General features: G+C 32.8%; 1 protein-coding gene across 2 annotated transcripts in view; it reads left to right on the top strand.

The window, feature by feature from the left end:
• The first annotated feature begins 2268 nt into the window (after positions 1-2268).
• Positions 2269-26851, top strand: part of LOC129219284 (inositol-trisphosphate 3-kinase B-like) — a 46782-nt gene continuing 22199 nt past the window's right edge. For both annotated transcript variants that reach the window (XM_054853619.1, XM_054853618.1), the window contains exons 1-4: positions 2269-2714; positions 6732-6834; positions 18962-19102; positions 22513-22640. In XM_054853619.1, the coding sequence (XP_054709594.1) occupies positions 2574-2714; positions 6732-6834; positions 18962-19102; positions 22513-22640 (513 nt within the window). In that variant the 5' untranslated portion in view covers positions 2269-2573. The remainder of the gene's footprint in view (positions 2715-6731; positions 6835-18961; positions 19103-22512; positions 22641-26851) is intronic.

Genomic DNA, 26851 nt, shown 5'->3' with positions numbered 1-26851 from the left:
CTAACAAAGTAACAACATTACAACAAGATTCAAGGCTGCTTGGATTGTTGTAAATCTTTCCTGTAAGTGTCCGGAGGCAAGTCACTTTTGTACGCAGTCCTCTATGAATGTGAAGCTCTTTAGCGACCGTATAAATCAATAAATAAATAATATTTTTTTGACAGTGGGAAATTTGAAGATAACAAAACCAAAACTGGATTAAGATATGTTTCTTCCGCGAAAAGTTGAAGCTTTTGCAAGTAAAACTACAATCCTTTCATTGTTAACTAAAGGGGAAAAAAAATCTAAAAAAAAAAAATATTTTCATGTGAAACACCGCACCCCCTTTTTAACAGAAAATTTTAAACCTTCAAAGATTTTATTCATTTATTTATTTTTGAATGCAAACCGAAACTCTAAAGTAACGTATATTCGGAACTCCAGCGCTCGAATACGCTACCTTGCGGTGATTTATAAAACTGCGTCTGCACCTAAAACATTGCCACGTTGCGCATCACGTGTGTCTGTTGACGTAAACACAGGCAGTTTGTTCTGAGTATTTATTAACGCAATCGATGAGTCTTAGTTTGCTTTCAGCTACAGAAATTAATTCGTCCCTTATAGTAGTATTCTCGAGCTCCTCAAAATAATGTTAGTTTTTCTTATTTCTTTCAAAAAAGTATTAAATGGTGGAAGCGTAAACAAGAAAAGTCTGGATTAACAAAATTGGATAAAGTAATACCAGGTAAAATTTTTTATTGTTTTGTATGAATTTGTAAGAATATGAGTTTTTTTTAATCTTAAATTAATTTAACTAATCATATTTTACAGCAGCATTTAGTTGGAATGGACAGTATGCAAAATATTTTCTTGAATTTATTATCGTAGAACAAAATGAAAAATGTTTGACCGAGAAAGAATTTACTTTATTCCTTTTATTCTCAGCTGAAAGGTTTCGCCAAATTTGTTTAGGGTTATAGTAGTTTTAGTATTGTGCAAGCAAAGTAGCCTTGGCGAGTTTTCGCATTTTAGTTAAACCATTTTTAATTTTTATCATGAGTGGAATAAAATGATAGTAAGATTACAGAATTCGATAAGCAAAAAGAAATAATGGTCAATCAACTGAAAAGAAAACTACCACCATATATAAACTGTGAGTACACATTTTATTTATTTTGTTCTGAGTGAATTTGAATCAGTTTTTCAATTCGATGGAAAAAAAAACGAACTTAACAACATTGACTGGACACTTTTCCTTAACCCAATTCCACATAAATGATTTAAATAACCTTTGTTACTACAGTATCCTACTGAAATAGACAGTATGCAAATAAATTTTCTTGAAAATATTTATCGCAGAACAGATTGAAAAATCCAGAAAGAACGTTAAGAATTTGAACAATAAAAAATAAAAGTTCGCCAAAAATCTGTTTATAGGCTTATGGTTTTAAAATTATGTGAAAGAATAATGTATCTTGACAGGATTTCGCATATCAGGTAAATCATTTCCATGACGAATGAATTAAATGCATGATTTCTTTGTATATCCAATCATATAGTCATAGAAATAAATTATCTAGTGTTAAACGTTACTCTTGACAGTCTGCCACGTATGTGCACTATGTGACAAAAATGTCAACAAATGCTGGAAATGTCACGAAACTGAACTTAATATGTACTAATGTATAGAAAAAACGGTACAAAATGAAAATGCCGTTCGAAGCGAACCAAAAATTTATGAATTCCGAATTCAACATCGTAAAGATGGCTGCTTCAGAACAACTTACTGTGTGTTCTGCATCAATTGTTTACTTTCGTAATACTTTTTGGTTTCTAATCTCTTTCTATATGGGTCAGAATAACCAAAAGACTTTGAAAAATCTTTTCAAATGAATAAAGCGAAAAAATCATACATACGAACAAAAATCACAACACTTTTAGCATTTTCTTCGTTACCACATGCGTTTGTTTTAGTTTTCAATTCCGCCATTAGACAGTGACTGCAGTGCCCCCTATAGTTCGTTGGAGTTGCGAATCCGATTACTTCAAAAAATTGAATTTGGAGTTCGTTGATTTCGAACTTTAAGAAACTTCAAACTTTCAAATCTGAACATAGAAGAAATTTCAAAAATTGTCTTTTTATATTATGAGAAAAAATTATGTTTGATTGGAGGTAGGCTGAGGTCATTTTTCGTCCTTCGATTTGCGAGAGCGGAAATGACACTGAAAAGTTTCCAAACCACTCGCTAAACTCGATTTTTCATTGGAACCGTGCGCCAGTCTGCGCGAAGTTGCGGATGTAGCAGGAATATGTATTCCAGGTCTGCTGCACATTATCCCTACAGGCAGCATGTGCGCAATGTTCTTACTATAAGTGCCGGAAGAATAAAACGTCACACACGCTCTTAAGATGGCATCTATAACACAAGGGCGCAGTGTTTAAACACATAGCATCATTGTTTCATTTATTTATAACCAAAAAGTTAGGTGTAGAAATGATTTGTTTTGGTGGCGCGCTGGGTCCTTCGGCAAATGAACGGATTTAGTAATTGGCGTCATTCGTGTAGTACAAAAAGCTAAAATACGGCTGGCCCATGGCTCAAACAAGCTATGGAGGATATGCTGGATCCTGGTTAACGGTGACACCCCTTAATCATGCTCATGATGGTTGTGGAACGAGCAGTGATGATCTTAGCAGCGACTGGGAAGTTGAAGAAACTCGTCAAGTTCCAAAGGTTAGTGAAACTTTTTCCCCTAGTAGTACCGCTGTAGTCCTTGACATTATGATGTTTACATTTGTTACCTTTCACGCCGTGAAAGGTATACAACCGGATCATTACCGTTCAATAAGTGTCAGATAATATTGTGCATTGATTCCCTTTATGTTATATTTTCTATTGATGTCATCTGTTTTTGAAGTTTGTTTTAAAAGAGTATCTTCTTGGGGTTTCTGTCACTCTTGCATGCTCAAATGTTTTAAATGTTGAATCTTGTCACTTTGAGGAAGAAGTTACTCCTTGTTTTTATATGTAGTGAGTGCAAGTGTACTCAAAATTGAAACATTTCTACATTTACTGCTTTTAGGAAGTATTATTGACTATCTGTTTTCATAAAGCTGCTATGTACTACAAATAAATCTCTCTCTGTGTTATGAACTTCTAATACTACAATTTGTCGTCTTTCCTACATGACATTGTATTTTATTGAGCACAGTATCGAAAACAAATGGTCATTAGTCATCCTAAGTTGCCTTATTTTAACAAAAATGCACAAAATATTCACTAAATTGATGTCAAATAAAACCATGTTTTAAAGGATGGCAAAAAAAATAAGAATTAAATGTTATATGGAAGTCAACGTTTCAGTAGTCAAAAAGCAGAAAAAAGATATAAGTGCAGAAATCGTGATTTCACAGAAGCCCTTTTTTTCACTGTACGAGTAGTGAAATTCAGCAATTTGTGTTTTGTTTAGATAATAAAAACAATGACTAAAAAATGCTATGGGGGGTGGGGGAATGGCTTGCATAAAGATGTTGGAAGGGCAAGAAGGGGAACGATGTTTTAAGGAGATATTCAGTGATACTAGGTAGAAGAATTTATATGCTCTCCACCTTAAATTTGTCGAAATTGCAGTTTTTTTCATTTTCAGATTTCATACGGGATCAGTCGGACACTCGCCCGAAACTTTTTCGTAATTGAAGTCTTAAAAGCGCGACTGTGGACCGCACTTGGTAACGTTAGGGGTTCGTGCCATTCTTCAAAATTGAAGCTCCATAAAAGCAATCTTAAATGACTTTGATGCTTTCAGAAAGCAAGGCGTTAGGTAAATGTTCCCTAAAAATTTTTCGCCATTGAAGCCCTGAAAACGAGGTTTGAGAAGCTGGTTTTAGTAGGTGGAGGGGGCTCACAAAGTGTAGCATTTTGAAGACTGACTTTCTTATTTTTAGAACGTATGGGGAAAAAGGAAAAAGAAGAATGGGACAGGGGAGGGAGGGAGGGGTAAAAGAAATGGGAGGTGTTGGACTCAATTACCTGATCAATAGTCTTAACTTTTGAATTTTTTTATTTTAAGGTTCATTTCAAAAGCAATTCAGACTTTTTCTAAACATTAGGCAATCTTTGGAAAGGAAGAGTTCGAGAATCTTCCCCTGAAAGGTAAAACGCAATTTCAGGTTATCTTTGGAGACGTTTAGAGGTAAAGAGCAGTTTTAGGGAGTTTTTTCCTCCGAAAATTTTCAAAACTGGAATCTTAAAGACATAATTTCAAACTATTTTTGGTAGTAACCTTAGTGAAAGGGTGCTGGTTTGTGGACCCCCCCCCCCTCCAGAAATGTTTTGAAATTGATGTCCAAAAAACGCCTAAAGAAATGCGTTTTTAGATCATTAATTTCCAATATTACTCCAACCGAACAACTGTAACTTATTTAAAATTTCTTGCAGGGGACGAGAGTTAAGGAGAGGAACATTTTGAAAACCATTCTTTTCAGACTGACCATAAAGAAAGAAAAAGAAAAAAAAAACGGGATGGGGGTGAAAGAGAGGGGAACTTAATTTTTTAAGCGATAAGTTGCATCTGTTAAAAATATTTTAATTTAAAGTTTTATTTTTGATAGAATTGAGATTTTTTCCCCTACATTATTTGCTTTTCTTTTGTTAAAATAACTTCGCTTTCCTAAGACACGTTCTTTCTTGAGTAAAGGGTACGGGTCTCCTGACCCCTTCTGATCACCATTGCCTAGATCCTTCTAATGCAAGGTTACCAAACTTGAACGATTCACTGTGCACCCTTTAAAGAATTAGAATTTTCTCATGACATCCTAGTCTAGTTTTACATACATATTATTCTTACCATTGACACTTTGTGACACCCATCACCTCTTCCTGGGGCACCCAGTTCGAAAACCTCTGATTTGACGGTTATAATTATTATCACTATCATATTTATTCATTTATTTTTATTTTATTTATTTATTTATTTATTTTTGTTGTCGCTAAAAGTTTGGAAATAATTTGCGAGCAATTAAAACCAAAATAACTACCTTTCTTTAATTTTCTTTCCCAGATTTTGGAGGGGGCCCGGGCCCCCTCAGCCCCTCCCTTATATATGCCTTTGGCCCCTTTCTTTCTTATCTCGGTTTTTTGCAGCTGGCAACAACACCCTGGCCAAAGGATGCACAAAAATTAGCCACTTAGCTGGTCAAAGGTTAAGTTTGGGGTAGAAAGGGAAAGGAGACGTGTCATGTGTTTGACATTATTCAACACGTGGCTTCATAGTACCTTACCGAAGCGCGGTTTCTCAAATGTGTTTGCGGCATCTCAAATTTGACCAAAAAAGCGTTACGTTACAGAAAAAAAAGAGGAGGAGTCTAAAAATTAACGTGCAATTTCAAAAGCAAATCGTAAGCCAGCATAACGTTGGATACTGTGATGTCACTTTCGATAGACCAACAAAAAAAGAAGCGCAAGATGACCAGAAAAAAAAAAATAAATAAAAGGACGTTCCGACAAAAATAAAGATAATTTCATGTGGTTTTTTGGTCTCCTTGAGAGAAGGTGACCTGAAGAGCGCTCCTATTTTGGTAAAAATACTTTTCTTTACATATTCGATTGCGGCTCTATGGAGAGGTGGCTTGAAACGGGAAAATGTAGCAAACTTCTACATCAAATGAACTTGAGCAATTTTTAACAACTGAATCATCATCAACATCCACGGAACCATCTTCAAAAAATCAAAAGACCGTGATAGGTAAGTATCATTCTGTTTAGTGTAATACATGCAGATGCTCCCCGATTTTATGCTATTCAGATGGGGTTACTTCTCGATTTTCCGAATGAAATTCCTAATTACCCACATCACTACATCTAATGAGAATACCTTTTTAATGCAATATTTCGCAAAAAACTACTCGAAATTTAAAGACTCGTCAGACAAAATTTTCTGGGAAAGGAAAGTTTATGAAAGTTCACAGTGACCTCTTATCGAGTAGCCCCTGAATGCCTGCTAATCAGGTATGCTTTACAGTCAATTTTTTGACATTATGAGTCCTATCGGAGCTATTGCGTTCAACTTTCTCTTTTTTTTGAAATGTTTCAACTTTTATAAATTTTAATGGAATAAATAATACTCCTTTTAGTAAAAAATACTCCTTTTAGTTATTAAAGCTTCACAGAAAATTATCCATTAATAATCCTGCTTTACTGAACAAATTTTATTGAAATAACCAATTTTAAAACTTATAGTCACGTGTCAGGAAAAAGCAGTTCATTTCTCTTATCTCTTTCCCATTGTCCGCTGATCAGAATTCAATTATACACCAAATGCTGTTTGTTCTCTGTGTAGGCCAGTACTTAATCTGTGAAGCGTGCCTCTCAAGGCAGGCCTGTCATTTAAAGAGGATCCCACTCCGCCAAGACCCCACAACGTAGTAAAACCAACTCTTACACATAATTTTTAATAATGTTTTTCCAAACTATCAGCACATTATATTAGCTGTTTTTTTTTCACGAACTACGCTATTCTATCTCAAATGCTACTGTTCTCGCTGCTACAGACTATACAGCAACAAACACTTATTAAAATGCTAAACTTGAAACAAGTTGGTGCAGGAACTTTTTTTCATACACAACTGCGACAATAGTTTTTTTTGCATTCAGGTCACAAAAGTTCATCCGTTGCAACCACATGAGATTTCAAGAAATGATAAAAACATTTAATTTGTGGTACCCTAATGAATTTTTTTTAATATTTTTTAGCCATCTGCTTGGAAGCGGGTAAGAAATTTGGTTCGTTGTACTCCTTTCATACAGACGTACAAAAAACAAAAATACCCATGGGTGCAGCTTGCTGGTCATCAAGGTGGGTTTGAAATTTTATGCTTAAAAAAAACTTATTTATTAACACTGGAAAAACAGCATTAAATATTCCAATGTGGAATAGTGGAGCAAATTGATGCTGAATATTGTATGTGGAATTTAAAAAAAGTATATTTTCAGTGCTCATCTGAAAAAGAAGAAAAAAAAATATATACATATAAAATAAGGGCAATTGGATATATTTTTAGGTCTAAAAAGGCCAAATAAAATTGTTTAGAGACTTATTTGAAGTTTCAGTTGACAAATTTTCTGAAAGATGCAGTTCTAGCTTATTGACTTGCAGATATTAGCAGGTCAAGTTTCAAAGAATTAGGCTTTTGGAGCTCTACAAATCCTAACCTCCAGAGTTTACCAATATTGAGTTTATTCTAATGACCCTTTTAGCTGTATTTCAACTTTTTCATTAGGGTGTTAGTATTTTTAGGGCAGTGTTAATTTTTTTTTTTACAAAGTTTTCTCATTTGAATGGGAATTTTTAGGGATTAATGTCCTAAGTTAAATAAGAAATGGAGGGTTGAGTCTTAACTTGTAAATTACATCCTATGCAGATTTCAGCAAATGCCAGTTGGTATCATAGTTCTATAACATCATGTTCTTTTGCTTCGTTCTGCAAAGGTGTCACAAGCAATCTTAAAAACAAATAATTCAAATTTGGGTGTTTCAGAATGAAAATTGATCCGCAAGGCATCAGTTTATTGCGAATAAGTTTCCAATTGGGCTGAGTGGGGGGGGGGGGGGAGTAGCCAAAGAACCATCATACTGCAGGACACAGACAACTGGAGCACCAGAAAAGGAGGTGTGTATGTGAAGAGGGGGGTTAGGAGCAGTGTCAGGTGTCCCTAAAGCTGACTTTTTTTTTTAAATGGTTAAACTGAAGTTTTATATTTTTGATTAAATCACCTTCTTTAAAAAATTTCGGACATGGTTTCAAAATGCGGGGCAGAAAAATGCAGCCACAGTAAAAACTTGATCCTTACATCTAACGTTCTGTTTTTATTTTAATGAAATAATAACAGGGGAAGAATAACACACCCTTATTGAATAAATTCTATCTTTGAATATGTAAATCTATCAATTTTGTCATTTTTGATCGATGCTTTGTTTTGAATTTAGAAAAGTGGAGGGGCAAATACACTTTACTTTTAAAAGTGAGAGGTCAGTTCCCCCTTGCCTCCTCGTACGAGCCTCCTCTGCTACAGGAAAAACAACTGCTGTTATCTTTCAGAGTTCATTATGAACGGAAAACACATGCTTTCATTCATGACAACATGCTGTTTTGCAGGATTGGGGAAAACTCGTTAAACCGCCAACTTTCAGCCTGTCACTAAGGTTGGCGGTTTTTACAAGGTTCGACTGCATATTTACCCCCTGGTTGTGAACACACATCAATTGACATAAAATTTATTTTTGAGGTAGATCCTGCAAAACCGAGCGATGCAGCTAGTATTCAATTAAGATAAAAGAAAGAGGATGTAAAAAGATAGTAAATTCAAAATGCATGCAAAAAAAAAAAAAAAAAAAATAAATAAATAAATAAATAAATAAAGAGAGAAAAAAAGGTTATTTGCGAAAATATTTCTGTATAACTTCCTTTGAGGGACATTTTCTCTGGTCCTGGTACCCTTGACAAAGGACCTCCATGTATTTGCCTCTCATTAAGGGACAGTAAAAGAAAAAAAGAAATTTAGTGCAAAAAATGAGGCTAAAAGTTAGGGGTTGACTTATATGCTGGGCAGAATTTAGAAAAACTTTCCCTTCACAATTCTTGGGGAAAACATACTTGAAAACATGAACATTTTCTCCAATTTTAGTCCAACTCTTTTAATCATATGCTAAAGAAGTAAATATTTACACATTCTGCTATAATTTTACATAATCTGACTGAATTAAAGGCTTAGTAATTACAGTGAACATCCGACTACACGGAAAATGCAGGAATTTCCACATTCAGGAATTTTCCTCGATTTTCGCAAACGAGAATTAATGCTATCTTTTTAAAAAAATAATGTAATGGGTTATTTCATGTCAACTCGCACACCTAAAAAGTGAGTGCTCATAGATTATAACAATATTTTGCAGGTTCATACCCATTTATTAAGTGGTATAAAAAAACAAATTTTGACCCTCTAGCTGTTGTGGTTTTTTAGATATAAGTGGTCGAAATTTTAATGTTTTGCTCCACCGGCTCATACTTGCCTGACCATAACTCTGGAACAAATGAAGTTAGAAACTTGAACTTTATATATTTTGGAAGTTTGCGTTCAGAGATTTAAAATGATATATTACTTGATACAAAAATACAATTTTTCATTTTGAAGGTCATTGGAATTGACCTTTGACCTTGAGTATTTCCAAAAGTTATAATTTTAGAAATTTGAAAAAAATATATTTTGTATACACTATTATTTTCTTTATTTGTGCCAAGTTTCATGTTGGGACAACATTGGGATCATGCATAATTAAAAATTAATGTTACTCCGAGTGGCCAAAAATCAATTGCGATCAATTGAAAGTCAAATATGTGTCACAATCGCGCTGATAATACACCATTAGAAAAATTAAAAATTCATTCAATGTGATGCACAATGAGTAGAATACATAAAATAATTATACAATTTATCCTTGCACTCAAACTTGACTTAACAGTTATATACTTCTTCTTGAAAATGCTTTGCTAGGTTACATTCTGCTTCTACAATTTTGTATCTCCTTCCAGTTTCTGACTTGAGTAAAAACTAGTCTCAAGTGCACACAATGTTATTGCAGATGAAAAGGATTACAACTAGGTGCACCCTGATAGAAGGTCACGGAAGGCCAATATGAGCTTCCAAAAATGTCCTTATTCAACAAATTTTGTCTGATGATTCAGCAAAATTATCATCATTCGACAAAATTTGGAGTTTTTATATGCAAAATTATGATTATTTGGCGAAATTTAAAGTCCCATTCATCAAATTAAGAATTTCTGACCTCCTAAAAATTATAAGTTTGGGTCGCCTTTGCTTACAACAGACTAAAACTGCAATGCAATCACATGTTTAGATAAAGAAAGTTCTAAAAGCACTTTATTACTTGTAGCAATCTATTAGGACTTTATAAACACGAGGTGGTTAGTTAAATCAACTTTTCAAAACAGTTGCTTGTTAACTCGTTGACTGGGGTATTCCATTGTCTTCACATAAAGCAACTTCCTAGATTCAACTTTTCTTCTAAAAATACCCCACAACGCTGTTAAAATTGAACCGAGTTGACTCAACAAATTTAATCGTGTGTAGAGTGAATGCTGGGCAATGTCCTTAAGTTGATTCAACTCATCGGGATGAGAACCTTGTTGTCTTGTGTCAGCGAGGCTGGCAGTTTGGAGTGCGCTGCTTCACTTTTCCAACTGTACCGTAATTTGGTGGGAAGTCCGACTTCCACAATACACACATGCCATACGGACACGTTAATAGGGTAGGCAACCAGGGGCGGCAAATAGGGGGAGCGAGAGGGGGTGGTTGCACCCCCAAATTTTTCACTAAGAATAATAAAAAAAATGGCAAAATTCAATTTAGATAACTTAGAAAATTATTTGCTTGCATTTTAAGAACAGAAAAAAACAGGTGGAGAATAATTGTTTGCCTTAACTAAAGAAGTAATCTCTTCGTATGGGTTAAATATTTCAAAATTGTGTATTCTATGTTATGCTGGTGCATCTTCTATGAAATGCCCGTACAGTGTTTAGACTGCGCAATTTTTACGCGTAAACTCCATGTCATTTTACATAAATTTTTATGCTCATATTATAACTTAATGTTTAGCTAATAAGTGTTCATTGATTCTTTGTACTAGAAACATATTTTAGCAACTCGATGCATTATATGCTTTCTTAGAAACTCTTTGTAAAGATATGCTCTTTATGAAAAACATCCCACATCGAAAAATACTTTCATATCAACAAATATATCTTGAGGCTTTTTACTTGACAATCTCTAAGTGACACACGATGGTATTCAAAAGTTAAATCTACAAAAGCTCCATAGAAGAATTACTGGAAAACGACCTTTTCAATGATAGAAAATCTGATGTCATTTTATTATGTGTGACTTTGTTTGAATTATTGTTTACTTTATTTATACTGCGGAGCGTTTTTTGAACAATATGCTACACTCTATCACAAAAATTTCAATCCGCTAACCTTAATTCTAGGGCTCGACCGATGGCATTTTTTGGCCGATGGGCCGATTGTTCAAAGATGGCCGATGGCCGATTGTTTTCCTCCAAATGGCCGATTGCTGATGGCCGATGCTGTTGGCCGATGGTAAAAAAAAATATCTAACAGAAATAAATTGATAAGATTGTCAGGAATTTAAATGATTAGTGATTCATTTCACTTTACTTCCTTTCTACGAATAAGGAATTGTAATCCTCCCCCCCCCCAAAAAAAATCAGATTTAGACCTAAATTTTTATTTTACGATCATCCAATTTAAACTTCACAAGTTTTTTCTGCGCATATGTACATGCATATGTACCTAAGAACATATAGATGACCGAAATATCCATTTTGAAAGCCTCCTTAGTTAATTATCGCAAATTCTCTTGTGATGTTTTCATGCGCGTAAACTTACATCACTCAAAAACGTTATGAAATAGTAAGTTGAAAACTCATACGTAGGTAGTATGATCTAAAAGTTCGAGGACAAGTTGTATAAATATTTACCGTGAATCTATCTACAAAATAGTCACCTTGAACGATTATGCACTTCTGACACCGTTCGTATAACTTTTAGAAGGACTCCTGGAAGACATTTATCGCAACCTCTTGTAAGGCCTCTTTCGCTGCTGTTTTGACTTCATCGTGGGGAAGAAGGCGACTTTCATGTTGAGGATGCACGGTTCGATTGGTCAATACTCTGATATGACAAACCAATAACATCACGTTTCGTCGGACTTAGCTCCGTGTGACTTTTGCCTGTTCCCAGCAAAAAAAAAGAAAAAAAATTGCATGGACGCCGCTTTCTTCCGTCAGGAGAAGATAAAGCTGCATCACAGAAGGTAGCGAAAAATGGCTTCCAGGAGTTTTTCCAAAAGTTATATGAACACTGACAGAAGTACATAGTCCCTCAAGATGACCTTTTGTAAGTGGATGTGCTTCGGTAATGTGAACTATTCTGGGTAAGATTTTTTTCAGCTTGTCCCTTGAACTTTTGGATCGTACTACGTACAATCTGTAAAGGGTGTAGTTATGCGTCTCCTTTTTTGACTGCTGTATGATGAAAGACAAAGAACAATAGCCCCCCCCCCCAAAAAAATGGAGGGAAAACAAACAGACAGTCTTAACCAATTTTTTTTTTTTTTTAATTGAACATTTAACTAAGATTTTAGTATTATTGTAATAATGTTTGGATTTAGGTAAACTAAACATAGTTAAAAAGCATTAAATTATGTTGTTTAATTGTTCAAAAAAAAAAAAAAACTATGAAACCGTCAACAAATCACGCTATTAAAGTGGAAAGATTGAACGTAGACATTTTTTAGTCATCAAGTTAAACAAAAAAGGCAACAGATAAATTACAATATTAAATCATAATAGGAATATTTTTATACTTATTTAAAATTTATGAGTAGAAAAGTTGGCATTTTTCATAAAATATATAACAGTGACATAAATTTTGCGGAAAAAAAGAAATAGCCATGAAATGAGCGAGGTTCTTAAAACGCAGCTACAATAAACAAACTCAATATTTACACCAAGTTAGTAACTGAATACATATATATACTACTTGATTTGATGTTTGCACACGCAATAATGAACAATTTGATTGATTAATCTTTTATGAAGCACTACAAACACGTTCAAATTAAATTTTTCAATTTAACAATAATTTTCTGAAATTTAAAAAATTGCATAGTAGAAAATTCTTTGAACTTTTCTATAACATATTATTAAACATATGATGAAAACGAAAATAACTTATTCATTGATTTTATATAAATAAATAAAAATAGTTACAACAGAAAAAAAAAATCGATCGCTATTAATGATGCAAAAAAGGTGACGCATTACAAAATATTGGTGAAACAAGTACAAAAAATACGCAAAATGACATTTCTTGATCAAAATAATCGCTAAATGTTTAAGAAATGCTTGAAACGACGAGGGCGGATTAGGGGGTCACCCTCTGATTATGGAGTAACTCACAATGTTAAACTTCGGCCCCAACTTCGGCTTAATTTTTTTTTAGTACAAAACCGCTACCATCAACGCCTCGGAAGAGTTTCTGAATCTACTTCAGCACTTCCGAAGAAAAAAAATCAAAATCCCTTTGTTTTCCGAATTATGTTACCATTCAAAACGTCTTTAATCAATTTCTAATGCTCTAAATTCTTCCTAAACAATAGATAAAACTTGAAAAAAAAAAAAATCTCTAATTTTATGAATGGTGTTAGTTTTAAACAACTCAGAAGTACAACTTTAGTTTAATTTCAGAAATTGGGGAAGTGGGAGGAGGAGCACGCAATTGTTCTCGGAAATACAAAAAATAGTCGTAAAAAATAGAGGTCAAAATAATAAACATTGAGCAGAAAAACCCTTTTAAAACTTGCACCCGAGTTTGTTTTGACGTGTAGTGGCGGATTTAAAATGTTGCAATTGCGCGAGAAGGCCCCATAACCATAGGGGCACCGTAGGAGTTACAAAAATGCTTTCGATAAATGTTTTACAACTTTTGTGATAGAGAAATACGGCCCCAAAATGTATTTCGACGGGCCCCAAACTTGTAGCTCCGCCGAAGCGATACAGAAAAGACTGCATTACTGTGATTCATATTACAAACATCGAAAAATTAAAAATTACCGTCGGTTCAACGGGAATCGAACAAAATGAAACAAAACCGGTTTGGCCTTCTCATATTTGTTTCCATGGTCTCCAATTCTGCAATATATCACCAAATGATCGTCAGTCTGAGACGTTATAATAGTTTTGCATTGAAATAAGTAATTAATAGCCACAAAAAATCAGTTAATAGGCTTTTTAGTACACCCGATCGAAAACAAAAAGGGAAGGTCACAACTGGAACGTGCGCACTTCCCACAGTCAAGAATTTAGCCTTTTACAGCTTACCATTTTTTAGTTATGACTTATGAGAGATACATACGTACACCCAGCCGCTAGAAACAACGCAATAATTAACGTGTTTGGTACTTGAATGCAGTATTAAAAACTCTTTCAGGGGTGACTAAAATAGAAATTCATACTGAAATGTAAGTAAACAATTTTGTTTGAAAAAAATAATTCCCTTTACTTTGCATTAAATAGTAAAACGAGGGTCTTTTTTTTCAAAAACATCGGCCAATTCCATCGGCTTTTCGATGTTTTTAAGGCCGATGGGCCGATGTTTCCTGCAAGTTAGCATCGGCCGCCGATGCTAATGCCGATGGCTAAATTGTTGAACCATCGGCGCCGATGCATCGGTCGAGTCCTACTTCATTCTTGGACTGACATTTGAAACTCTTAGTAATTTTCACACTAATGCATGCTTGAGCCCTTGAACAAAGTGTAGAACTTTGTGACAGAACTTTCCATAACAGTTTTTACTGTATGACAATGTAGAAGAGGTGACTAAACCACATGAAGTTTTAGTCAAAATATTAAATCACTATTTTAAATAAAATGATCAATTCAGCTTCTCAAGAAATTGAGACAGGATTTGATGAGATATATTTATCATTGGTCTGTTCAATATTATGTAGATCGGTAATAGAAAGCGAAGAAAAAAATATTGCACTTATAGTAAGTGAAATTTAAGGGAAGAAGAATTGTTTTGTGAATTGCTTCCATTGTTTTTTGACTATTTCAATCAGGTCAGTCATTTTATAGTAGATAACATTTGTGTCTCAACTTCAATATTGCTTTACTGTTCTTAACATTAAAACCATTTTATTATCCTTTCCTGTTACCGTACTGAGAAAATTCATGTTCAAAAAACTCGACCCCCCAAACGAAATGCTGAAATGCCGCCCCTGTAGGCAACCATTCACAGCATAACAACACATTCACACAAAAGAAGGACAAGAACCACAAAGAGAAAGTACATCCATGCCCGAGCCGGGATTCAAACCCAGGACCACTCCATCGCAGGCAGGGAAAATAGCATCTGTAAGTCAATCTGCAGACGATATTTAAAAAAGAGCAAATATAATTTAAAAAATGTTTTACATTTCTAATTTATCGTCTGCCAAATGTTGCTGTATCATTATTTTTCAATTTATCGTCAAACATCTGTTGCATGAAACATTAAATTATTGACGATCCCCTAATTTTCCCAACATGAAACTTGACACAAATGAAGAACACAATAGTGTATATAATATATATTTTCAGATTTTTAAAGTAACTTTCAAAAATATTCAAGGTTGAAGGTAATTTTGAATGACCTTCAAAATTTAAGATTGCATTTTTGTATCATGTAATATATCATCTCAAAGCGGGTTTTAAGAGCTTTGAAATGGTATCAAGTTTTTGCATGTAGTGCAATTAGAACAAAATTTATGTTTGTTCAAAAGCTACTCGATCTACCAAAATTCTTTTTTTTTGTAATGACCCGCAATCAAAGAATATTTGTATTAAAAATCTAAAAATTTGAGTTTTTACTTTTATTACCAAATACTATCTCTGTACAAAATGTTAGAAAAATCAGATGGGATCAGCTTGAAAATCGTACTTTTTTCATCAATTTGATATGGAATGACTCTAATATGGCTACAGTGCGCAATTTTATTGATAATAATTCAAAATAAAAGCAACAAGTATCAAAAATCGTAACAGGATGATTTCCAAATGCATTGACACATTAGACCTGACACAATTTGAAAATTTTTGTTGTTATAAACATTAAAACTCTCCTAGGTATAAATTCCTTACAATTTATAGCTTTTTGACCTAGTGATTATTTGTGAGTTATTTTGCTTTGATTTTAGAAATTCCAAGAAACGTTTTAGCAAGTTATTGTTTTCCTCATTGATTGTTATCTTTATAAAACCTTCTGTAATTTGTTTCCAAAAATTAAATAATTTTTGTCAGTGTTCACTCTTCAATTATAATATTAACACTGTTGCTAACTACGATAAAGAAATATTTTGCACATAAAAAGCAGTTAAATCCCTAGGGTTAAGAGCAACTCATGAGTTGCTCTTAACCGCATTGAGATTTTGAACTGCATTGACAAACTGCACTGAAATTTTGAAATGTTAGATGAGCAGTTCAGGAAAACACTAATTTCTAAATGTTTAATTAACAATCATTACTTTCTTTACTGCACAAAAAATAAAAAGCTACTTGAAAGCGTACAGAAAAGGTGAAGTTTATGCGAACTTTCTAGTCAGGAAAAGGAAATTTCCATTACTTAGCTAGCTAACTAAAACAGTAGAAAAAGCTTATTAATTTACAACCATAACAAAGGGCACTGAATGTAATGAATTTAGTTTAAAACAATGTCTCACTACATGCTTACGCAATGCTAAAGAAATAATTTTATAAACATTAAATTGAACAGAAGAAGTCAGGACACCAAACTGTCAATCGTTTTGAAAATCCTCCAACAACAAAATTGAACCCGTTGCAAAAATCGCAATTGCAGAAGTGAACCCTTTTTGTGCAAATATTTTTTAATTGGATGTTTTCTACCATAAGAATGTTCATTACATTTTTTTTCTTCATTTTTATAATGTTTAGTGTTCAAAAATAGCAACAAAACGTCCTTGATTTTTCAGAAAGTAGGAGCTTGACTTATGTGCGGGTTTTTGATTTTTTTTCTTGATTTTCCTCCTAAAAGTAGAGGGGATTGACTTATATGAAAGTATATAGGGTGTTCCGTTTTAACCTGAAAGACCTCTAATTTTGCATCCATTATTCCTAGATGCATACTTCCAATTGCAAAAATGTTCAAAATCAGATGCAGAGTTAAGGTATTGAAAGTTTGAAGCAAAAATAAAAATGAGTGAAAAAATACAAAATTTAACTTTTTATATGGGCCCCAGGTTCCCTAACTTATGTTTAGAGAAATAATATCAATTGAAAAATAATTCCATTGCAAAATGTTTAACATTAGTACGACCAATATTCACGCATTCACGGAGATATGAAACGCAGTCACGTTTTGTGACTTAAACCACTTTAGACTCTCCGTCAATAACACCTTTTTGGGGAAAATATAGCAGTTAATAAGGGTTTAAAAATATATGTGCATAGAGTGGTTTTTAAACTTGTTCAAGTTTTTGTAGTGTGTTTTTGTGTATCATGGCATAACATTTGCATTTATTTTTGAATAGCAATGAAAAATATAATTTTTTTTTATTTTTAATTTCAACAAAGCCATTCTTCTGAAAGGGCAAAAAGTTCCAATCTCATCTTTAGTATGGTCTCTTAAAACTTTGAAATTAAATATTTCCTTGTTTTGATCGCACAAGGGTCAGGTTTTTTGTGTTAGTAAGTAATATATTTTAATGGAGATTATTTCCCTAAATATAAGTTAGGGGACCAAGGGCTCGTATAAAAAGGTTGATTTTGTATTTTTTGACTAATTTTTATATTTGTTTCAAACAATTCAATATATGAACTCTGTGTCTGATTTTGAGCATTTTTTGCAAATGGAAGTATGCATCAGTACTATTGGTTGCAAGAATAGAGGTCTTGAAGGTTAAAATTTAACACCCCGTACATGGTAAATGAAAAAGAATAGTGAATTGACTTAAAATCAAAGTTCACTTTTTCCTCTAGGGAATTTATAGCCAAAAATTTTGAGATTGATGTGCAATAAAGCAAGTATGTATTGTAAGATTCTTGCTCATATTTACAAGCATGCTTTCCCGTCTCAGTAATTTACTCAAGTAGGCCGATGGATAGTACACAGTAACCAATAAACTTTGCATAGAAAACTTATAATGTGAACACTAAATTTAATTTACATTGTATTGCAGTGTAAGTTTTATGACATCAAGCATATTATTTTGCAAATTACTTCAAAATTTCTATACGCTACAAAACTTTGCTTTTACCAAATTCTTTATTAAATTTTAGTTACTAAAGTAATAAAATTTAGAAATTTGAATAATTGAATTTTATTCAATAAACATGAAATATCTTCAGCATTTAATCTTTCTATGGTTTGAATAGTTTACAGTTATTATAAAAATAAAATGAGTTAACACACTGCATACATTAATTCAAATACCTCTGACAAAGGACACGGGCAAAATGTGCAGTCTCCTTTGTGTCTTTTATTAAGACACACACAATTATGATATTTCACAATTAAATTGACCAATTTGAGTTTCAAATTTTTGGACCGGCTAAAATGAATGGAAGGAAATATCTGAATTTGAGTCACTATTAACAATTTTTGACATTTGTGTAGTTTTAGCGGAGCATTAGAATTTCCAAATTTCTGCACTTTTTTGTAACTTTAAACAGCACTATTCAATTTTAATTTCTAAAACTTCAAAAAAAAAAACTATAACTGATCATATGTTTTATTTTGAATTTAGTATTGAAGAGACATATTTGATTGTTTTTGTCATACTACCCAAGCTTTATTTTGTTATCTCTAAACAAAAAGTTGGTTTTTATAAGCAACCTTTGTTTTAGCCAAGGAGTTCTTCATTTCAGGATTTTAAAAATAAATCTTTTATCTAGGTATAACCTAGCACCATTTAGCCTTAGTGGTGCATAATTTTATTTATGATCTCCAGTGCTACCAAGGATTCATACATGATGTCTTCAAAGTCATTAATAATTTTGATTAATAACTTTCACTAAAACTTTGATTTTGCTATATACTTGATTTCATAGTTTTCCATATTCTCTAAAAACATTAGCTTTATATGTTGGTTACATCCACAATCTTTTAAACTTCTTGAAAGTGTCCCCTTTGCCATAATCAGTACCAACAAATTAAATCACTGCAACTTGCGCTGCAGGTCACTCCTATAAATTTTTCTTTGTATTTTATTTTTTTTTTCTAGCCACCTGACAAATTTTGCTCTTAAGTTTATTTTTAATACTTGTATTATTTAATTTATGTTTTCTGACTAACCACAGTATTGCAACACGTGAAAGTTTTTTTTTCATAGGAAATTTTAGAGCTGGACATCATGGTACAATCTTTAAGAAATTTAATAGCACTGAAGTATCTTGTTTTGAAAAGCTGATGAAAGATGTTCTTCGACCATATGTTCCTGCATTTAAAGGCAAAATAGTTCAAGAAGATGAAAGTATCCTTTTTATTTTATTCATATAATATATCAGGGTTCCTTCAGCCCTCAAAAGGCCAATTTTGAGTGTGGTTTACATTGACTCTAGTAAAAGTCTTAATTAATAGTCCAAAATCCTAAAAAATACTCAAGGGCCCTATTTTTTAAATTATCATATTTCTGAAAGATAAGTTATCCTCATCTCTCATATTTTACAGGTTCCTCACCCAAGCTGGCCAAAGTTACAGTATACACCTTGTGTCAGATTATTCAAGTGTTTAGTTCAAACTAAACATTTTAGTAACCAGACTTTTATTTAGTTCCCCCCCCCCCCTACATAACTGCATGGTGCAGGTGCTAAGCAATGTTGCGCAATGCCTGCATCCATGCTTCCAGTCTTTTTTGCCTGAGGAATGTACCAACCTCCTTTGAATAATATACATATTTGTCCTCTAGATTTTCATATTTTTTAGCTAGATATAAACTTTAATAAGCAAAATAATGATATATAGAAGTTACAAAAAGTAGTTCTCAAATTTTACCTAGAGTCTAACTTCTTTCCAGGAAATATTATTGATGCTGCTTGAAAATATGTAACTTTCACTCAAGCACGTATGAGGCAGTGAGAAGCAAAGGGATGTAAGTAGCAAAATTAAAAATTTGGAGATAACCAATACAAATGGAAGATGAAAAAAAAAACACACACACACTTACACAAAACGTTGACCATGAATTGTAAATTTCAAATGTTCCTTCTTATTTCTTTATTTTAAATATTCCTTGTTTTGCACACTGCAAAGTCACAGCTTTGACCACTTTGAAAAGAAACATGATCCACTTTGGAACAAAAGAGGCTAACTGGCCCGAAAATATTTGTATGCTAAGAAATGAAGAATTAATTTTATCAATAAGGGAATATGCTAAAAAAATACTATTAGTTTTTCAAGCCTTTAAATGAACATTTCCTGTGATATGTGTATCTGTTTTTATTAACTATTTATTTATTATTAAATTAAGAATTATTATTTTAAGTATTTTCTTACTATAAGTTAGTGAATGTCCTTAAAAAATATTATTTATGGCAGGCCCATCATTAGGGGTTCAGTGGGCTCATTTACCACCCTTGGTTCCAAAAAATTAATATATTTACATACAAGTGGGCATGGTTTTTGCAGTTTTCCAATAGAATTTGCATTGAGTTTACACCCCTTGCACCTTCCCCTCAAAAAACTCAAAGTAATGGCCTGCTTTGAGGTTTGCCCTCCCAGTCTTTTTCTAGATCTGCCACTGCTTGTTGTATAAATTTATATCTTTGCTATATAGGGTACACTCCGGGCCGGATTTAGACTTAATGGAGCCCTAAGCTATTTTAGGCATGGTATTATGGAGCCCCTTTTTGTAGTTTTGTAGTTTGAACAACGTTTCTCTTGGCGGTGTAAGAGGCAATTTTTTATTTTTTCCCCGTTACTATGTTTGCCTCTTTCCTCTGATACATACAACAATACTTTTTATTTTGTTCATTGGGTTTTAATGTGTTTTCCCTGATTTCCTGTTTGGATTGACCTCAAGAGGTTATGGTATCAAGAGAGTGACCCAGGACTCCCCTTTAAGTGGAGTATACAATATTCCCAATTTTCGGAGGTCCAGGGGTTTCTATCCCGGAGGAAATTTTGAAAAATAGATATAAAATTCTGCATTTTGAATTCGTATAAGATATAGTTGGAACTACAAAAATATCAGGACAGAAATAGGCAAACAAAACTTTTTAAAAGTTATATACTCTTTCAAAAATTAAGATAATACGCAGTAAAAATTGTTTTTGATTTGACAAATTAAATGGTTGACAATGGTTGAATCTCTCATTCTGTTCTTCACTTACAGATCCTAAATTTTCTGCAGAAAAGTCCATAAGTGAGTGAAGAAATGTAATTTAATAGTCATGGTGCTACCTAATTCTTGAAATTTGTCCAGCATGTGCATTCCAATTCCTTTCAAGTTAGGACCCTTGCAATTACCAAGATATTTACAAAGGACATCTTTGAAGGCAACCCAAGCGTCTTTCTCCTTTGCTGTCATGGTAGTTTCAAATACTTTGTTCTTCATATATTTTCAGATATCTGGACCAACAAAGATTCCATCTTTCCACTTGATATTAGATGAGCCAGAGAATTTCTTGCACAGGCATTTGAATTAGTCACCAACTTTAGGTATAGCCTTAACAAACTGTTTCATTAAGTCTTAACTTTATATGAAGTGATGGTAACAAAACTGTTTTGGACTCAACTAAGCTTTTTCAAATCACATTCTTCATGCTTGGTTCCAGATTCTGTTTTTTTGATCCAATGATGTGCCTTATTGCTGCTGTCTCATTCACAAAAGAAGCACGGTTACTTTGTGTATCCGCCTTATTGAATTTGAAGCATGGAGATAACCTTCAAATCGTTGCAAATGGTCCAACTGGGGTCAGCATACTTGATTTTGTTCATTACGAGAGGAAAGTTTTTATAGCATTCTTTTTCAATGTACAAAGTGTCCAATTGGTTGAGGGAGGAGGGAGAGGGATCGGGGAGTGTCTCAGAGGGGTATACTGTAGGTTTAAGATTTCACCTCTGTAGAAAATTGTCAGAAAAAATTCAAGCCCCTCTCCACCAAAAAAAGTTTAATTTACATAAAAATAGACATAAAATTGAATGTTTCACAAAAATGAGACATTTTGGCGTTTTTTCAATATTTTTTCCAAAATCAGCACTTAAAAATACTTCAGCTCTTATTCATTTTGTAATTTTTTTTTTATTACAGGCCTGTGTTATTAAAAAAAAAAAAAAAACTTCAACTGTTTGTTCCGCATTATGTTTTTGGAAGATTTAAATGAAAAAAAAGTCCACCAGCCACATGAATGAACACCCACAATCAGTATACAAACGCAATCTTTGCTAGTTATTTTTTTTTAGGAATGTATGGAAAGAAGTTACTACTGCTAGAGTTCATTTCAAAAAACTTTTGATCTTTACTGGAAAAAAAAACATATCTTTTATTTTGATGTTATCGATTTGTATGCATTTTTTTTTTTTTTTAAATTCTTTTTGTGTTCACATAATTATTATTCATTGTCTATGTATTTTGCTCAATACCATTATACAGTAAAATCCCATTATAACGAAAGCCAATTTTATGAAGTTTCCATTTCAATAAAATAAATTTTCAGCCCCAGTGTAATTGCTGTTACATTGCTTGAATTTGGTTTCCACATAATTCCCGTTGTAGCGAACCAAATTTTTGGTCCCTTGAAGTTCTTTGAAACAGTATTTCACGGTATACCATTTTATCCATATTATATACCATTTATTTACAAAATCGTTTTTCAGATTTTATTTTAGCTGATTGTGCCTCACTTATACTATCTGCACGTTAGTTGTTCTTAACAATACTAGCATATATTGAGCTAGATGATCTTCTTGTAAATTTTGAAAATGCTTGTGTTATGGACATTAAAATTGGTGTTCGTACCTATTCTGAAGATGAATTAGCAAGAGCCAAAGGAAATCCCAAACTTAGGAAGGTATGGTTTTTGAATGCCCAATTTTAGATTTCATAATATGTTTAAGGAACAGAAATTGTTGTAGAAATCTATATATATAAAAATGGATGTATGTTTGTGGGTATGTGTGTATGTTCCTTATACAAATCCACAGTTTTCGTCGGATTTCTTTCAAATTTGGCATAAAGGTAAACTGTTGCTCAGGAATTCATATAGGCAGGTTTTCGGAATTTTAAAAAGACCCAAAGAGATCTAATTTTACATTTTGAGTCATAAAATTGCTCTTTTCTGCACGAACGAATTTTTGTATAGTTATGAATTTAGTCTAAATGAAAAGCCCGTAAAAAACTGCCCTAGATGAAGTTTCTTCAACAATCAACTTTAATCGTTAAATTTGTGAACCTTGGTTCAAAGCAAATGAAAACGGTTATCAACATATAACCACCAGGAGCTATTTTAAAAGCAATCAACACAAAACATATCCTGAACGATGGCCATCAATGTCGTTTAGCGAGGAGCATTGAAGCATGTTTGACAAGAAAGTCGTAGATAACAGAAATGATGGTGTATGTCGTTTCTTAAACTGCGACCTACGAAGCCCCAGGGGTCCATTGATGCTTCTCATGGTGCTACTTAATTTTAATGCTAACATTTAATTATAATTTTTAAATATTGTTTAATTATGAAATCGACAACAGTAAGGTTTCGTGTAATTTTTGACCACAGTTTTTCCCGTTAATAGCTGAGAAAATACAAACATGAGTAAGGTAATAATATTGCATTCAATATTGATGTACAATCTTTGACTATTTCAGCATTAGACTACTTTTATTAAAACCACATTTATTTCATCCTTGCAACAGAAATTTAATTTAATGTTTTATGATCCTTATCAAACCAATTTGCAATATGTAAATTTTCTTGATACTATTCCTTGATTTACGTCGAATCTTTAAGTAATTCGGTTCAACTATAACCAATAACCTAATTTGGTTTAATAGAAGTCGCTCCAGGCTGTCAAAGAGCAGGGGTTAAAGGTACTAATGAAGCAAATAAATTGCAAAATAATCATAGTAATGCATAATAGCGCATTCGGAATTTTTCTTTCAAAGGGGAGGTGTGTGGCTTTCCTTACATTTATCTATATCTATCTATATATATATATATATATGTGTGTGTGTGTGTGTAAATGGATGTATGTTTGTGTGTGTGTGTATGTTCCATATATAAATCCAGTTTTCGTCAAATTTCTTCCAAATTTGGCACAAAGGTAAATTGTTGCTCAAGAATTCATATAGGCGGGTTTTCGGAATTTTTTTAAAAAGACCCAAAGAGGTTAAAGTTCATATTTTTAATGATAAAAAGGCTGTTTTAAACATAACGAATTTTCATATTATTATGAGTTTGGTCTGAATGGAAACCCTGTAAAAAATGCCCTAAATGAAGTCTCATCAAAGATTAACTGTAATCGTTAAGTTTGTGAACCTTGGTTCAAAGCAAATGAAAATGCTCAGCAACATATAACCACCAGGAGATATTTTAAATGCAATCAACACAAAAAGTATACTTAACAGTGGCCGTGAAGTCAGTAAACGACAAGCGTAAAGCATGTTTGGCAAGAAAGCCGAACGGAAAAGAAATGCTGCTGTTATAAGCGTTTTTTTGAATAGCATCCTGTAAATCAGGAATGCATTGCAGTCTCTGACGATTTTACTTGCTTTAGTATTTCCATAGCAGTAATGGTAAAACGAAATTATAGATCAGTATTTTTCACATGAACAGCCCAAAAAAAAAAATTAGTTCGGTATCAATAATTCATTCATTATCAATGTACAAGCTTCAACAGTTTAATGTTGGATGGTCCTTAAAACCAATATGCATATGTTCTTTATACTGTTCCATGATTTATGTCGGATCTTTACATAATTCGGTTCAACTAAGTTTAATCGCTGAAGGCTAACAAAGAACATGAGTAAAAAATACCAATTTCTCAAACAAATTGCAAAATAATCGTATTTGTGCGTAGTAGCGTATCTGGAATTTATTTTTCTAGAAGGAGGGGGGATGGTCATGACGTTTTTTACATGCACATAAACTACCGTACTAGGATTGCCAATATGTGCTAAAATTAAAGGTTGTGCACCTATTTTATCCGCAAAATCACACGGAAATATAATTCGGCGGAATTCATACAGTTTGGGAGGGTTGGAGTTTTAAGTTTTAAAAATTGCAAATAAATATTAATTTAAATTTAATTTGTTTTAAAGTGCAAAAAATTGCTATGTTTTTTTAAATAAACAAATTTCTTCATTTGAAATTGTATATTACCTTAACGCTTTAGTAATAATACACCTGATGAAGCATCTTTGCCGACAAGCAATAATTTTAAATCTGTTAGCAGGTATGATGAAACTTTTGACACAGAGGGGGGGGGGGGGGACTAAGAACAACTATTGAAAAAGGCATGATGAAATATTGCGCCACAATATGAAGTTTTTTCTTCATCGTGAAATAAGCTGAACAGAGCTACATTCCTAATTACAAAGCTCAATTCGATAACTGCTATTGTAAACAATCGAAAAATATTGGAAGTTTGTAGTTACCACTAAGCATTTCAACCGTCATTGAAGAAGTGCTATGAGATATGAATGGAAAATTATCACTGTAATAGCTTAAATTCTCTTTAACAGTATAGGGATAAGGTGAAACACTTTGTATCTCACATGTAACCACAATGGACCTTTTTTAAACTTCAAGAGATTGCAATCTTCAGTGAGACTTCCGTTTCCTATCATGAACAACAAGTCATAAGAGCTGTTGATTAAGTGCTGTAAATGCATTTGAGATGTAACTATTTTCGATATAGATAGCTTATGTTACTTGCTCGGTTGGTTTCACTTACAAATGTAATTCTTCTTGCTGTTGGGAGGGGGACTAAGAACAATATTTAGGGGAAAGTTTTGAGTTTAATTTATGGATCAGAATAATTTGAGTCATTTAAGTTTTAAATTTTTAGACTAAGTTTCAAAACGGGTAATACATTTTGTTTGCTTTTACGCTGTGAATAAGAGGAACAAAATATGCAACAAGATTCTGTAAAATATAAACAAAAGATTAAATCTTAATCTTTGCTCATTAAGACAATTTATGTACCGCCCGTCTGATTCAACCTCAAACAACGTACCAGTGGACACTACAGAGCCCAAACAATTTTCCTCATACTTTTTTGCTTTAAGTTTATGTTACTTTTTCGGAAAATGATTGATTTTCTGTGTTATTTAAAGTATTTTGAAGATTTGAACCTAGAAAGCGATGTGAATGTAATTTTTTAAGCTCATTTAGATAGAATTCATTCATTTGACTATCCAAAAGATATGTTGCATTGAAAATCACCCGGGCAACGCCGGGTAGTAAGCTAGTATGATATAAACCTGTAATATCAATTCAAGGGAGAATGAAAATAATATAATTATGGATATTTATCTGTACCAAATGTTGGTTTTTGTTATCATGAAATTGAATGATACCCTGTTACAAATTTTAAGTTCCTCTGAATCCGCTTGTACTTTCTGGGAGATAGTAGTTCTACCACAGATGTAACAACGATGCTGAGAAATTTTATGTTAACTTTTTTACTAAAATAATCTTTCTGAATTTCTAATTTAAAGGAATTTTTGGGTTCTCTTTGAATAGTGCTTCTGTCCATCCATGTTTTAGGGGCGATGTAAATTTTTTTATTTTTATAGAAAGAATCAGTTTGCTCTTGCTTTTTAGAAAGTGAATAAATTATTTCTTTTTCTATCAGCATCAGTTATCTTGTTTCTGAATCATGTTCCAATATCATCATATTATAAATCAATTTTCAATTTCTAGCTCTGCTTTGGTGCAAATGCAATTCTTTTCCCTTTGAGGAAATCTGGCCAAGGAAACTTGTACAACAAAAGATTCCTGCTGTGTTTAATTTTTTGCATTTAATGTATGTTTACCATGATTTGTTAATGTTCTGGTATATATTAGGCAAGGAAACGTTTAGTACAGTTTAACTTTTAAGAGGTTTTTTTGCCGTCTGGTCATTTTTTTAGTGATCCTCCTAGTAATTATATTTTTTTGCAAGTTTTGAGTTAAATTTATGGATTAGAAAATTTTGAATCATTTAACTTTTACATTTTTAGACTACATTTCTAAACGTTTAAATACATTTCGTTTGCTTTTAAGCTGTGGATAAGGGGAAC

Source organism: Uloborus diversus, chromosome 3 (genome assembly GCF_026930045.1).
Source record: "Uloborus diversus isolate 005 chromosome 3, Udiv.v.3.1, whole genome shotgun sequence".
NCBI classification, from domain to species: domain Eukaryota; kingdom Metazoa; phylum Arthropoda; class Arachnida; order Araneae; family Uloboridae; genus Uloborus; species Uloborus diversus.
The sequence above is the reverse complement of the archived record's forward strand: the minus strand, read 5'-3'. Positions and strand labels throughout refer to the sequence as shown.